Source organism: Oncorhynchus masou, chromosome 14, assembly GCF_036934945.1.
Source record: "Oncorhynchus masou masou isolate Uvic2021 chromosome 14, UVic_Omas_1.1, whole genome shotgun sequence".
In the NCBI taxonomy this organism is placed as follows: domain Eukaryota; kingdom Metazoa; phylum Chordata; class Actinopteri; order Salmoniformes; family Salmonidae; genus Oncorhynchus; species Oncorhynchus masou.
The window spans coordinates 26,964,113-26,980,764 of record NC_088225.1 but is presented as its reverse complement, the minus strand read 5'-3'; the positions used below and the strand labels follow the sequence as shown (position 1 = coordinate 26,980,764).

At 43.3% G+C, this 16,652-nt stretch overlaps 1 protein-coding gene across 3 annotated transcripts in view; it reads left to right on the top strand.

The window, feature by feature from the left end:
- Positions 1-289: 289 nt before the first annotated feature.
- LOC135554650 (nuclear GTPase SLIP-GC-like) overlaps positions 290-16,652 on the top strand; it is a 59,965-nt gene continuing 43,602 nt past the window's right edge. For 2 of the 3 annotated variants that reach the window (XM_064987056.1, XM_064987055.1), the window contains exons 1-7: positions 290-401; positions 3,824-3,905; positions 4,134-4,249; positions 5,714-5,803; positions 5,957-6,045; positions 6,139-6,223; positions 15,135-15,183. In XM_064987056.1, coding sequence (XP_064843128.1) covers positions 3,833-3,905; positions 4,134-4,249; positions 5,714-5,803; positions 5,957-6,045; positions 6,139-6,223; positions 15,135-15,183 — 502 coding nt within the window. In that variant the 5' untranslated portion in view covers positions 290-401; positions 3,824-3,832. The remainder of the gene's footprint in view (positions 402-3,823; positions 3,906-4,133; positions 4,250-5,713; positions 5,804-5,956; positions 6,046-6,138; positions 6,224-15,134; positions 15,184-16,652) is intronic. The other variant, XM_064987057.1, reaches the window with a different exon arrangement.

The window sequence follows — 16,652 nt, the reverse complement described above, 5'->3', positions numbered from 1 at the left end:
ATTAACGAGTAGGGTTCTGTGTATTCACATGCAAAAGAAAATGAATGAGACTTATCATTCTTGTCTTAACCTTAACCACACTGCTAACCCTAGTGCTTAGCCTTAACCTTAAATTAAGATCAAAAAGCTAATTTTTGTTTACATTCATTTTCACAATATCAGCAATTTTGACTTTGCAGTTGGCCCTTCTAGTGGAAACCACTCAGTTATGCCTCCAGAGGAAATCCCATGGCAACCTGTGTCACAACATGACAAAGAACAGCCACACCCACAGTATACCCATACTGCTGTACTCCTTTCAATGCAACATACTTTTGTGGTTCAATGTATTTGCTTGCTGTAGAGAGCCGTGTCAGTAGCACGGAATATACAGTATATTTGTTGAAAATTGCCTTTATTTGGTAAGTATCAGCATATTTTTGTTTAAACATTTCACACTTTTCACTGTCAATTCTTAGTTGATCAGTGTGGCCTCTTTTAAAAGAAAGACAATTTTACAGTAATTTCAATTTCCTCATGCAATAGGTTGATTAGAAGTAGATTATAAATGCCTGAAATTGCTTAGTACTGCTTTCAGAGTAAGGAAACAAATCAGTAATTTTGATTTGTTACTTTATGTGACGTGAGTATAACAATATATGTTTTTGATTTATATAAGTAGCAGTATTAATAAAATAATGTTTTATTGGGGTTAAGCTTGAGCTAAATCAATTCAGATTTGAATTCATATCTTATAAGGTGATAATTAATTGCTAAAATTCCAGCAAACTTAAGTAAAATGAGTAATGTAAGAGATTTGCAACTTTTGGTGCATTCGTAAATCAACTGTAGAGTGTCCGAGTGCGCTCAGTGTGCTCTGGACTTTTGTAACTTTAGAGCGTTGTCAGATTGTCTGTTTGTAAATTCAGAGCATTTATCTCTGAGTGTTGGAGTAGGGTTGATCCGAGTGTTATGGCCTCACAACGGCAGTCAAGCACACAAGCTAACTGGCTAAAATAAAAGAACACTGTACATTTTACTTGCCCTTGCAAAGCTGGTAGAGCTGTTAGGATGTTTTCATATTATCAAGAGGGTTCATAACTGTTACTGGCAATTTCTTTTTGAGTTTTATAGCCAATGTTTACTTATGCCTGTCATAGCAACCAAGTTCAGGGTGTCTGTAAATTCTTCAATCATTCTGCGCTCTGGCACTCAAATCAGTAGATTGCCTGTGTGAATTTACGAACGCACCCTTTATGTAATGTGACTATAAACATGTTTTTTTTTTTTCAAAGTGGCTGCATGAATTAAGTTAATTTGAATTAGGGTTAAGTTTGAGTAAAATTGGATTCAGATTTTGATTACTATCTTGTAAAGTGATAATTCAATACTAAATATATTGCAAAAGAGATATGGAAAAGTTGTGTTTTACAGACATTACAAAACTGTTCTACTATAGAAAGCAATCTCCACTCTACTGGTACGTTGGTGAAACATACAATGTCTATTTTTAAATGGCCAAATCACTTTAAAGTAACGTCGAACCAAAGTTGATTTCAGTGGATTTTAGGTGATTTGGCAAAAGATATATATAGCACAGTTGTCAGCATCACTTCCAATGATTATTAGCTAAATTACAGTTTTCCAGGCCCATACTTTCAGGGTGAGGAACTATCCCTTTAACATTGATGGGGAATTCATTAAAAAATAAAAGCACCTACTATGCAGTAACACCACCATCTAGTGGTCAGAACGTAAACCAAACAACTTCAATGACTAACTTCGATGAACAGGAGGGACCACTAGATTATGTGATAATTGTAAACCTACGGTTGATTTGCTGGAAGGTGTGGTGTTCTCAATTAACCACATCATATGAAATCAATCTTGTCTGAATTTAAAAAATGTCATTGACCATTGTAATTATTTTTTATGTATTGTATCGTGCTCTGCATGCACTCTGACTACTCTGCCAGATCCTCCTCGCTAAAGAGGTTTCTAACCTCAAGGTTCTTTTCCTGGTTGAATCAAATGTCAAATGCACAACTAAATTCAATATTTATGAAACCTGTGACACTTCCTTTGTTGTTTACTTAAAGTTAAAGCGAAGAAAAGAAAAGAAAATGCCCTCGAAAGGTTTGGAAGAGAAGGAGGGTAAATCCAGTTGTCTGGAAGGGATACAGCTTTTGTCAAAAATTGACTTTTTGTAGCAGGTTAGGATGAGAAGGTTAAGGTTAGGAAACAGGTTAGAGCAGGGGTGAAACTCATTCCATGGAGGGCCTAGTGTCTGCTGGTTTTTACAATTGGGCTCCTGAGTGGCGCAGTGGTCACTGTATGTTACGAATCCCTTTTGGCCCGACAGTCTAGGGGGGGGATGGTAATGAGACTCGTAACATAACTCATGCAAATTATTATTGTGACAAAGGAAAAGTGTGAACGAAATAAGCACGACAACTGAAATCTACCGTCAAACTCTAGGTTTATTTATAAACACACGGTAATGGGGGGAGCAGGAAAAGGGGCTGGGCCCAAGGAAAGAAACAATAAGTATTCAAAAACACCCCTAAGCTAGACTAGCCTACTTTAACAACAGCTAACTAACCAACCAAAAATACAGTGGGTGGTCCGCCCAGTTCTAACTAGTGTATTTAACAAAGTTCACCTACGGGTAGTGTATGCCCATGGGCGACTTGTCTTGGTTTCCCCCTTTTCCACCAGCAATCAAACACAAACACCATAACCAAAAACAATACTCACAGGTGATGACAAAGTGCTATGAGGTGCTTAAACAAAAGAGAGGTTACGACACAAATCGAGAGTGAAACACAGAGACCTACAGACATGGCATTTACAGAGAGATTGAGCTGAGCTCTGCTGGGCTCTAGAACAAACAAATGATGGGGTTTTTAAACCATGGGAAAGGAACTGTGATAGGTCAGGAAATAGGAGGAGGTGTGTCTTCTGATTGATGATTGATTGTTGACTGATTGGGGAGTGATGATTTTCACCTGAGAGGGGAGAAGGAGAAAAAAAACACACAGGATACACACACACACAGGATAACTGTATCCGTAACACTGTATCTCAGTGCAAGAGGTGTCACTACAGTCCCTGGCTTGGATCCAGGCTGCATCCCATCCGGCCGTGATTGGGAGTCCCAGGGGGGCGCACAATTGGCTCAGCATCGTCTGGGTTTGGCCGAGGTAGGCCGTCATTGTAAATAAGAATTTGGCCTTAACTGAATTTCCTATTTAAATAAAGGTAAAACATAATTAAAAAGACCTAGATATCCAGGTGAGGGAGGTTCCTGACTAATCAGTGACCTTAAATCATCAATCAATTACAAGGGAGGAGTGAAAGACCGCAGACACTCTGCCCTCCATGGAGTGAGTTTTATATGTGGTGCATCAGGAAAATTCTCGGCAACAAGAGTGATCAAGTTAAGATATTTGATTCCCAAAATCAATCAATCTCTCTCTCTCTCCATAATACAGTATAAGACAAACAATAAGGGGTAAAAACACAGATAGACTTGCATTCAGATAATCAGTTTACTCATGTGAGAATAAATATGTCTCTGTGTGTCTTACTATTATTTTAAATTTGATGTGAAACATTCCTGCGAACATCCTACAATAACAAAATGGTTGGGATTCAGAAGAACATGAGCACTTGATTTTCTCTTGAAAATGAAGCTTAGATACTGAATGGCATGTGCTTTTGTTGTTTTAATAAATCATAATGTTTTTTCTTTATAGTTCCACTTGCACCGTTTGGAATAAAATGTATGTGATATTGCCTACCACAAATATGTAAATTGACCTATGTTTTTCTTCCTTCATAGTAAAGTCTCATGGCATCATTTGATTTCGTCAGAGACAAATTAACTGAGTGGAACCTCAGTGACTTAATTCAGAGGTTTGAAGGTGAAGACATTTGTGATGTATTAGTATACATTGTATAATAGATTGTGTATTAATACAATTATTGATTGATTTGATTCAAATAATATATATATTGTACATTGTATTATTAGACAATTAAGTAAAGATAACACCTGAATTTTAAACACGTATGTTTATTTGATAATTTGATACAGTCATTCTTATATTCTGATATTAATATGCCTAAAATGTATATTTCCTTAATTTCAGAAGAAGAAATTGATGAAGAAGGTTTCCTCTGTCTTGAGGAGACTGACCTCATCAACTTGATTCCAAAAACAGGACCAAGGTCTAGATTTAGAAAAAAACACAACACATTTCTAAAGGTACATTACAAACTAGGTGTACAATAACTACTGTTACACAGAGTGACTGGGTATGGTCTATATTTATCAGTACTGCATCATTAGTGCAGAATGAACTGTTTGCGTTTAGTTCTAAGCTGTGACATTGTACTCTGATATGTCCACCGTACTGGCATATTTTTTCAGTTTACAAATGTTTTAGCATAACAGGCAATTTTGCGTAAAACAGGTAGGATCTTAATTGGAGTCCGTTTGCTACAGCAGAAAAATAATCCTGCAGCAACAGGAAATGTGAATTATTATGTGCATTATAATTAATGGACATTTTTGTAGAAGTTGATAAATTTTTCGAAAGGGGGAATCAATTGTGAAATTTAAAATTGTAAATTACAAACTTAAGAAGCCTTTTTTTAAACCTAAAATACACTACAAGTTTTAATGTCCTGCATTGAAGTAACACATGGTTAGTGTGTGTTATAACTACCATCTAAAATGTTATTGTACCTTTCTTGTTCTTTGCTTAATATTAACAACTGAGAGTAGAATGACATTTGAGGGACAGTGTATCCTACTGCACATGTAGCTGCACCGAACTAGCTAATTGAAGCACGCTGATAGGCTACTCCTTTGCCTCTGCAAAGTTTGGTCATGCAGAAACGAGAGACCAAATGTGTGTATATTTTCTAGAAATCTAGGGATATTTGGCCAAGGAAACATTTCTGGTTGGTCTTAGGGAATGTAAAACAGTTAGGATGGGATACTTTTAAAACGGGATTGAGGGAAGTAGCAGCAAATTTGTTAAATGAGCATCAAATGAGCATATAGAGCCTCACAAGTTAGACAACGTATATCTTTTCAGTTTATATAGTTTTGTAGCTCTTCCTCAGAAGGATGCTTTTTTTAACTATCCTCCAAGTTTAGCCGGAATTTAGACCGAAAGGATTTGACAAATGTGATTGGTTGAAGATATGACATTGACCTTGCGCCGCACAGAATATTGGATCTCAACAACTATTGGAGAAGTGTTTCATAAAACCAGTACAACATCCTTATGACATATATCGTGTCAAAATTGCAACGTGACTGCAAACAGATCTGTATAAAATGACGAGATGCTCATGTCTCCGCCCTAACAATGGGAGTCGTTGTCTTAAAGACGGGAAGGCAGGTGAAAAGCTTAGGTCCAAATTAAGCCCATAGAAATGCATTGGGCTTATTTTGGAAAGATGTTGATGAGTGAGACCTCTCGCTTCGCCACTTCCTGTCTGCTGCAAAAGAGACAGATTGGAAAGCCTGACTGAAATACGGAACAAATCGACCTTTGTTGTAAATGAGTGATCTTAGAATTGTTTTTATAAAATGCGGGACATGATTGTTTGGTTGTGGAACGTGGGGCAACAGGCCAAAATGCAGAACTGTCCCACACAATCTGGGACATGTGGTCATGAGACATATAACTGAGACATATAATGTTTTTAACTGCAGATACGGCAGCAACCCAATTATGACAAGCACAGTCAAGAGACCACTTCGTTATCAACCTCCATTGAGGACTCCGAGAGTTCCTCAGGAAATGTACCATTTTTACCCTCCTATATAACCATTTACATGACACCTCAGCTCTAAAGTACACTTAATTAACTAAACCAAATGCATAGTTTTTATTTAGATAACCATACAGGCCTTTATATTTGTCACCCTATAACTCAACATGGCTTCTGTCCCCAGGTTACTGGTGAGATGGTCAACCAAGAGTCTTGTCAAAAGGCTGTCATAAAACCCAGAAATCAACCTTCTAAACAAGCAGAGACTGAAAAGTAAGCAACACATCATTCCTTTATTCATCAGTGACTACATATAATGACCCTTTGGAATGTACAAAATGACAATTGTTGTGACTCTGTCGCCAGGTCATTGGATAAATGCTTTTGTACACTTGGAGGAAGTGCGTCCACAACCGACACCTCTGAAGTGGGAGAAACACTACAAGACCAGGTGGGTAAAATCTAGAGCTCATTTGTCTGTGGTCACAACTAAGGCAGTGCTCAGTGGTGATCCCAAGGCACCACTTCTTGGGATGTGTCATGCCATTTAACAGAGATGGACTATCATACATTAACATTAGGATATCAGTGCACTCCAGAGGGACTAAGATAATTACAATCAAATGCATTTATCAAGCACTTTACATTTCAGTCATTTGGCAGACACTCTTATGCAGAGCGACTTACAGGAGCAATGAAAGTTACGGTCCTCACTCAAGGGCCAGTGCTTTTTCACCTAGTCGGCTTGGGGATTCACACCAGTAACCTTCCGGTTACTCGCCAGCGCTCTTAAACCGCAAGGCAACCTGCCACTTTCTCATAGTCGCAACACTATACAACAAAGGCTACCTGGGGCAGCTGCCTGCTTGTCAGGGACCAGTGGTGTAAATTGATCCTGGTTAAGAGAGAGGCTCTGTACCCCCGACATTGAACTGCTTTCTGTGTCACTGCGACCCTACTATCTGCCCCGTGAGTTCCCCCAATTGTTTGTTACCGTTGTGTACATTCAACCTAAAGCTAATATAATAAAGGCATCAGAGGTTATTTATAATCTGTCACAGAAACTGGAATCCATCTCCCCCGACGCACCCAAATTTATTTTAGGGGATTTTTTAACAACTGCACCTTGCACAAAGTCCTGCGCACATGCCACCAGTATGTGAAATGTCACACTAGGAAAAATAGGACTCTTGACTTGTGCTCTGGGACAATACCAAATGCGTTTTCTGCCACCACCAGACCTCCCCTGGGGACATCAGACCACAATGTGGTTTACCTCAGGCCAACCTACTGTCACCTACTGGAGAGGGAGAAACCCACAGTTAAAACTACCTCAGGCCAACCTACTGTCACCTCCTGAAGAGGGAGAAACCCACAGTTAAAACTACCTCAGGCCAACCTACTGTCACCTCCTGGAGAGGGAGAAACCCACAGTTAAAACTACCTCAGGCCAACCTACTGTCTCCTGGAGAGGGAGAAACCCACAGTTAAAACTACCTCAGGCCAACCTACTGTCACCTACTGGAGAGGGAGAAACCCACAGTTAAAACTACCTCAGGCCAACCTACTGTCACCTCCTGGAGAGGGAGAAACCCACAGTTAAAACTACCTCAGGCCAACCTACTGTCACCTACTGGAGAGGGAGAAACCCACAGTTAAAACTACCTCAGGCCAACCTACTGTCTCCTGGAGAGGGAGAAACCCACAGTTAAAACTACTGGCCAGTCACCTACTGGGAGGGAGAAACCCACAGTTAAAACTACCTCAGGCCAACCTACTGTCACCTACTGGAGGGGAGAAACCCTGAGTTAAAACTACCTGGCCAACCTACTGTCAGAGAGGAGAAACCCACAGTTAAAACTACCTCAGGCCAACCTACTGTCTCCTGGAGAGGGAAAACCCACAGTTAAAACTACCTCAGGCCAACCTACTGTCTCCTCCTGGAGAGGAGAAACCCACAGTTAAAACTACCTCAGGCCAACCCACTGTCGGCTCCTGGAGAGGGAGAAACCCACAGTTAAAACTACCTCAGGCCAACCTACTGTCACCTCTGGAGGGGAGAAACCCACAGTTAAAACTACCTCAGGCCAACCTACTGTCGCCTCCTGGAGAGGGAGAAACCCACAGTTAAAACTACCTCAGGCCAACCTACTGTCACCTCCTGGAGAGGGAGAAACCCACAGTTAAAACTACCTCAGGCCAACCTACTGTCACCTACTGGAGAGGGAGAAACCCACAGTTAAAACTACCTGGAACCTACTGTCGCCTCCTGGAGAGGAGAAACCCACAGTTAAAACTACCTCAGGCCAACCTACTGTCACCTCCCTGGAGAGGGAGAAACCCACAGTTAAAACTGGCCAACCTACTGTCGCCTCCTGGAGAGGGAGAAACCCACAGTTAAAACTACCTCAGGCCAACCTACTGTCACCTACTGGAGAGGGAGAAACCCACAGTTAAAACTACCTCAGGCCAACCTACTGTCGACTCCTGGAGAGGGAGAAACCCACAGTTAAAACTACCTCAGGCCAACCTACTGTCACCTACTGGAGAGGGAGAAACCCACAGTTAAAACTACCTCAGGCCAACCTACTGTCACCTACTGGAGAGGGAGAAACCCACAGTTAAAACTACCTCAGGCCAACCTACTGTCACCTCCTGAGAGGGAGAAACCCACAGTTAATACTACCTGGCCAACCTACTGTCGCCTACTGGAGAGGGAGAAACCCACAGTTAAAACTACCTCAGGCCAACCTACTGTCACCTCCTGGAGAGGGAGAAACCCACAGTTAAAACTACCTCAGGCCAACCTACTGTCGCCTCCTGGAGAGGGAGAAACCCACAGTTAAAACTACCTCAGGCCAAACTACTGTCTCCTGGAGAGGGAGAAACCCACAGTTAAAACTACCTCAGGCCAACCTACTGTCGTTTCCTGGAGAGGGAGAAACCCACAGTTAAAACTACCTCAGGCCAACCTACTGTCGGAGAAACCCACAGTTAAATAAAATACTCCTGGAGTGGGAGAAACCCACAGTTAAAACTACCTCAGGCCAACCTACTGTCGCCTCCTGGAGAGGGAGAAACCCACAGTTAAAACTACCTCAGGCCAACCTACTGTCGCCTCCTGGAGAGGGAGAAACCCACAGTTAAAACTACCTCAGGCCAACCTACTGTCGCTCCTGGAGAGGGAGAAACCCACAGTTAAAACTACCTCAGGCCAACCTACTGTCAGCTCCTGGAGAGGGAGAAACCCACAGTTAAAACTACCTCAGGCCAACCTACTGTCAGCTCCTGAAGAGGGAGAAACCCACAGTTAAAACTACCTCAGGCCAACCTACTGTCGGCTCCTGGAGAGGGAGAAACCCACAGTTAAAACTACCTCAGGCCAACCCACTGTCAGCTCCTGGAGAGGGAGAAACCCACAGTTAAAACTACCTCAGGCCAACCCACTGTCGTTTCCTGGAGTGGGAGAAACCCACAGTTAAAACTACCTCAGGCCAACCCACTGTCGGCTCCTGGAGAGGGAGAAACTCACAGTTAAAACTACCTCAGGCCAACCTACTGTCACCTCCTGGAGAGGGAGAAACCCACAGTTAAAACTACCTCAGGCCAACCTACTGTCGCCTCCTGGAGAGGGAGAAACCCACAGTTAAAACTACCTCAGGCCAAACTACTGTCTCCTGGAGAGGGAGAAACCCACAGTTAAAACTACCTCAGGCCAACCTACTGTCGTTTCCTGGAGAGGGAGAAACCCACAGTTAAAACTACCTCAGGCCAACCTACTGTCGCCTCCTGGAGTGGGAGAAACCCACAGTTAAAACTACCTCAGGCCAACCTACTTTATTTTCCTGGAGAGGGAGAAACCCACAGTTAAAACTACCTCAGGCCAACCTACTGTCGCCTCCTGGAGAGGGAGAAACCCACAGTTAAAACTACCTCAGGCCAACCTACTGTCGCCTCCTGGAGAGGGAGAAACCCACAGTTAAAACTACCTCAGGCCAACCTACTGTCAGCTCCTGAAGAGGGAGAAACCCACAGTTAAAACTACCTCAGGCCAACCTACTGTCAGCTCCTGAAGAGGGAGAAACCCACAGTTAAAACTACCTCAGGCCAACCTACTGTGGCTCCTGGAGAGGAGAAACCCACAGTTAAAACTACCTCAGGCCAACCCACTGTCAGCTCCTGGAGAGGGAGAAACCCACAGTTAAAACTACCTCAGGCCAACCCACTGTCGTTTCCTGGAGTGGGAGAAACCCACAGTTAAAACTACCTCAGGCCAACCCACTGTCGGCTCCTGGAGAGGGAGAAACTCACAGTTAAAACTACCTCAGGCCAACCCACTGTCAGCTCCTGGAGAGGGAGAAACCCACAGTTAAAACTACCTCAGGCCAACCCACTGTCGTTTCCTGGAGTGGGAGAAACCCACAGTTAAAACTACCTCAGGCCAACCTACTGTCAGCTCCTGGAGAGGGAGAAACCCACAGTTAAAACTACCTCAGGCCAACCCACTGTCGTTTCCTGGAGTGGGAGAAACCCACAGTTAAAACTACCTCAGGCCAACCCACTGTCGGCTCCTGGAGAGGGAGAAACTCACAGTTAAAACTACCTCAGGCCAACCCACTGTCGTTTCCTGGAGTGGGAGAAACCCACAGTTAAAACTACCTCAGGCCAACCCACTGTCGGCTCCTGGAGAGGGAGAAACCCACAGTTAAAACTACCTCAGGCCAACCCACTGTCGTTTCCTGGAGGGAGAAACCCACAGTTAAAACTACCTCAGGCCAACCCACTGTCGGCTCCTGGAGAGGGAGAAACCCACAGTTAAAACTACCTCAGGCCAACCTACTGTCACCTCCTGGAGAGGGAGAAACCCACAGTTAAAACTACCTCATGCCAACCTACTGTCGGCTCCTGGAGAGGGAGAAACCCACAGTTAAAACTACCTCAGGCCAACCTACTGTCGGCTCCTGGAGAGGGAGAAACCCACAGTTAAAACTACCTCAGGCAACAACCTACTGTTGAGATGCCTCCTGGAGAGGGAGAAACCCACAGTTAAAACTACCTCAGGCCAACCTACTGTCGGCTCCTGGAGAGGGAGAAACCCACAGTTAAAACTACCTCATATAACCTACTGTCGGCTCCTGGAGAGGGAGAATCCCACAGTTAAAACTACCTCAGGCCAACCTACTGTCACCTCCTGGAGAGGGAGAAACCCACAGTGCTACCTCAGAACCTACTGTCGGCTCCTGGAGAGGGAGAAACCCACAGTTAAAACTGGCCAACCTACTGTCACCTCCTGGAGAGGAGAAACCCACAGTTAAAACTACCTGGCCAATGACCTACTGGAGAGGGAGAAACCCACAGTTAAAACTACCTCAGGCCAACCTTGTCGGCTCCTGGAGAGGGAGAAACCCACAGTTAAAACTACCTCAGGCCAACCTACTGTCTCCTGGAGAGGGAGAAACCCACAGTTAAAACTACCTCAGGCCAACCTACTGTCGGCTCCTGGAGAGGGAGAAACCCACAGTTAAAACTACCTCAGGCCAACCTACTGTCGGCTCCTGGAGAGGGAGAAACCCACAGTTAAAACTACCTCAGGCCAACCTACTGTCGGCTCCTGGAGAGGGTGAAACCCACAGTTAAAACTACCTCAGGCCAACCTACTGTCGGCTCCTGGAGAGGGAGAAACCCACAGTTAAAACTACCTCAGGCCAACCTACTGTCGGCTCCTGGAGAGGGAGAAACCCACAGTTAAAACTACCTCAGGCCAACCTACTGTCGGCTCCTGAAGAGGGAGAAACCCACAGTTAAAACTAAAAATACTGTTCCTGGAGAGGGAGAAACCCACAGTTAAAACTACCTCAGGCCAACCTACTGTCGGCTCCTGGAGAGGGAGAAACCCACAGTTAAAACTACCTCAGGCCAACCTACTGTCGGCTCCTGGAGAGGGAAACCCACAGAAAACCCTTAGAGGGAGACCCACAGTTAAAACTACCTCAGGCCAACCTACTGTCGGCTCCTGGAGAGGGAGAAACCCACAGTTAAAACTACCTCAGGCCAACCTACTGTCGGCTCCTGGAGTGGGAGAAACCCACAGTTAAAACTACCTCACCAACCTACTGTCAGCAGAGGGAGAAACCCACAGTTAAAACTACCTCAGGCCAACCTACTGTTATTCCTGGAGAGGGAGAAACCCAAAGTTAAAACTACCTCAGGCCAACCTATATCGGCTCCTGGAGTGGGAGAAACCCACAGTTAAAACTACCTTTAGGCCAACCTACTGTCGGCTCCTGGAGAGGGAGAAACCCACAGTTAAAACTACCTCAGGCCAACCTACTGTCGGCTCCTGGAATGGAGAAACCCACAGTTAAAACTACCTCAGGCCAACCTACTGTCTCCTGGAGAGGGAGAAACCCACAGTTAAAACTACCTCAGGCCAACCTACTGTCGGCTCCTGGAGAGGAGAAACCCACAGTTAAACTACCTCAGGCCAACCTACTGTCGGCTCCTGGAGAGGGAGAAACCCACAGTTAAAACTACCTCAGGCCAACCTACTGTCGGCTTCTGGAGAGGGAGAAACCCACAGTTAAAACTACCTCAGGCCAACCTACTGTCGACTCCTGGAGAGGGAGAAACCCACAGTTAAAACTACCTCAGGCCAACCTACTGTCGGCTCCTGGAGAGGGAGAAACCCACAGTTAAAACTGTCCAGATCTGGAATGACAACAGTATCACTTCTCTCCAGAGGTGTTTTGACTGTACAATGTGGAGAGGATTTGAGGACAGCAGCTCTGATCTTGATGAACTCACAGCTGTTGTTTCAGACTATGTAAACTTGAGTCAGTTGTGCCTACTAAAACCTGTAAAATCTTCCCTAACAATAAGACTTGGGTATCAAAACATCTAAAATCACTACTTGAAAGTAAGAAGGCAGTTTTATGCTGGGGGTGATGGACAGGCTTTAAGAGATGTACAACGTGAGATCAGAAGAAGACAGATACTGGTGGACAAGGAGGCCTACAAGCAAAGGGTGGAGAGGACCCTCTCCTCAGGAAACACAAGGGTGGCCTGGCACGGGATTAAATCCATGGCTAGTGCCCCCCCATATAGGCAGGGGAAAAAACAGTGCTGACCTTGGGGGATATGAGGGCCAGAACATGGCTAATGAACTGAATGTTTTCTTCTCTAGATTTGATTCAGACAACTTTGTGATGGTGGTAAAGCAAATGGAAGTATCATTACAAATGTTTGAGGGAGTTGTTAAACAGTCTGATGTTTTAAAGTTGTTCAGGGGATGTAACACAGACAAAAGCCCAGGCCCAGGGAAAATAAGTGGACATGTGTTAAATTCGCTGGTGTTTTTACAGACATTTTCCAATCCTCACTTGACCAGCAACACATGCCAGTATTGTGGAAAAACTCAATAATTATACCAACTCCTGAAGCATCTAATCCCTCTCTGCTGAATGACTACCTCCCTGTCGCCTTGACATCCTTAGTAATAAAATGCCTTGAGAAACTTGTGAAAAGTTCTATTCTCAGCGTCACCCAGAAGCTTCTCAACCCATTTCAGTTTGCCTATCAGCCTAGCAGAGGAGTTGATGATGCCATTCTGACCCTCCTTAACATGGTCTATAGACATCTAGAGGGTGTAGTCTCCTTAACATGGTCTATAGACATCTAGAGGGTGCCAAATCCCATGTTAGAGTTATGTTTGTTGCCTTTTCCTCTGCCTTCAACACAATCCAGCACTACATTCTGGCACAGAGACTCATTTGGGACTTCTCCTTAGATGGGGGGCTGGTTTTGTGGTTGTTGGACTTCCTGAGCCAACGCTCACAGCGAGTCAAAATAGGTCCCCACGTGTCGGACATACGCAATACCAACACAAGCTCTCCTCAGGGATGTGTTTTGTCCCCTCTCCTGTACATCTTGTACACTAATAGTAGTACTAGTTCCCATCCTGACAGACACCTCCTTAAGTTCGCTGATGACACTGCCTTGATCAGCCTGTTGCATGATGACGAGGAACATCATGGCCCAGTCCTAGATGACTTTGTAGAGTGGGCTGAGGAATCACACTTGGTCCTCAATACCAACTAGACCAAAGATATGTGCATAGGCTTCAGGAAGTGTACAACACCTACCTCTGCAACATCTATCAGAGGTCAGAATATAGAAATTGTAGAGGAATACAAATACCTGGGTGTCCTCTTGGACAATAAGCTTCAGTGGAGTAAATGTACAGACCTGATCTACAAAAAGAGCCAACAGAGACTGTACTTTCTCAAAAAGCTAGGATCTTTTAATGTAGACTGTATTATACTGACTCTTCTTGTATTTTTTGTTGGTTTGGCAATGCCACTGTCAGCCAGAGAAATATGCTGAGAAGGATTATCACCACAGCAAGCAAGGTACTTGGAGTCAAACAGACAGGCCTGGAAGAGATATTTAAGGTCAGGGCACTCCACAAGGCTCACAAAATCATTTTAGACCCAAGCCACCCCCTGTACCCATTTTAGAACCAAGCCACCCCACTACTCCCCTCTGGGCGCAGGTATAGGGCACCCGTCAGAAGGAAAAACAGAACCAAACAATAATTTGTGCCAGGTGTGATATCCCTCCTAAATAGCTTGGGCTAGTGTTCCTATTGACTCAGTAAGGTCAGCAGGCTAGTCTTTATTATATTTATTTTATTTTTTAAATGTTTTATTGGTATGTAACTGTTATGAAAGTTATATTGTCCATTTTGTTTTGTATTTAAATGCCACTTTAAATGTGTACATGACACTGCAACAAAATTTCCCCATGGGGACAATAAAGTCAGTAAGTAGTGGTTAGAGCATTGGACTAGTAACCGAAAGGTTGCACGATCGAATCCCCAAGTTGACAAGGTAAAACTGTTGTTCTGCCCCTGAACAAGGCAGATAACCCACTGTTCCTAGGCCGTCATTGAAAATAAGAATTTGGTCTTAATTGACTTGCCCAGTTAAATAAAGGTTCAATTTTTTTTAGCAAACATCTAATCTTTAAAGATCAGTCAAAGGTAATCAGTGAAAACAACATACAGGAAGAGACCAAAATTATTAAAGATGCATCACAAACTCAGGCAAAATGTTTTGTGGAATGATTTCTTTAATAACCTGTTGCTTGGCCTCCCGGGTGGCACTGTGATCTAGGGCACTGCATCGCAGTGCTAGCTGTGCCACCAGAGACTCTGGGTTCGCAGAGACTCTGACTCCAGGCTCCGTCGCAGCCGGACGTGACCGGCAGGTCCATGGGGCGACGCACAATTGGCCTAGTGTCGTCTGGGTTAGGAAGGGTTTGGGTAAAATTAATTGATGTTGATTATCTATGTGTTTCTTCAGAGTGAACCCTCAACCAGTAAGAAACCCCCACTTCATGTGAAGATTTCAGGTAAAAAGCAGATGTTTCAGATTTACACTTAAAGAAAAACGCAAAAATACTGGTTTTAGAAGACGACAATGAGAAACATGTAAAGTGATACTATATATTTTTTTTACATTTTAAAAATAAAAATCACTTTGTTAATCATAAGTCATACTAATGAATTATAAGGTACTTTACACCAACGTAATACAGCCACACAGAAGAAAGGCACATGGACACCCACACTTCAGGTTGACATGGTTTTTATCTGCAGTAACAGATATCAAACAGTGATGACAGGCATTGACAGGACCGTCACAGCCACACATTCACAAGTTAGGTAGGATATATTTGAGATGTATTTTAGATAGCAACAGTAATGATACATACCCTCAATGTGAAGTGACATCAATCCATAAATACAGAGCACAAGTACAACCCTTTTTATATAAATATTTTACGTTAATAAGAAAATAAACATTCACTTAATATTTCAAAAAAATAAGCCTTGAATTACCAATTCATCGCCTGTTAGAAATTGCTAGCCTGACATTACAGTGCTCTGACTGAGCGGTGTTAACCACACAGCTTGTGTAGCAAAATAAATGTACACGTTATTCAATCATTGCGCCCACACTGCTCGCGTCAATGAACGTCTGAGTAGCCAGGCACTAAAATAGAACTTTGTTCTTTTTGTGAGGCGTGATGCGCTGCGAGTCCTGCCTCTCCCGTCTCATCATTGATTTTTAGGAGAATATACACACATGGGTGATTGAAAGATGAATTGAGGTCCATATAAAGAAGAAAAAACCTGGAGGAGAGATTACAAGAAACAAACTCGGTTTACCCTTTTATCTGTGGACTAAATGTCGGTGTAGAGGACCTTGTGCCTTGTTTATACCCCTATACAAATTAACTAGCTAAATTGACATAAATGTTTAATGCTTTTTGACCTGTCTCCTAATTAATATAGTGGGTTCAGAGTTTGTTTTGATATTTCAACCTGCATGTCCTGATCGTGTCTGGTGTGGGTGGACAAAATCAACATGCGCGCAGTGCGGTAAGGTCAGCATGTGACCGTGCTAGTTAGATCGTCATTAAGGCTAACTAAACCAGCAAACACCTGATTAACATTCAAAAATATGCTTTAAATACATTAACGGCAACATAAATATATACATAGTCACATCCACAAGTCACATAGTCACAAGTCACATCCACTATTGACTTTGGAATATAGGAACCATTTTTCCAAATACACTATTGTGTTATAAAGTTCTAAACATTTTTATGTACAGAGGAAGGAGAAATGAACCTGCTCTCACAATATCTCTTTCAGATTGAAGAGCAGGCAGACCAACTTTCCAAATAGTGGAAAAGCACGCAAAACCCACTAGTTGTTATTTCAAGGAAAATAATACAAAAATGGTAAGGCTGAAGACCTCTCATATTGCCTTACTACAAAGGCAGCAAATATTTTTATGAATTCGACAACA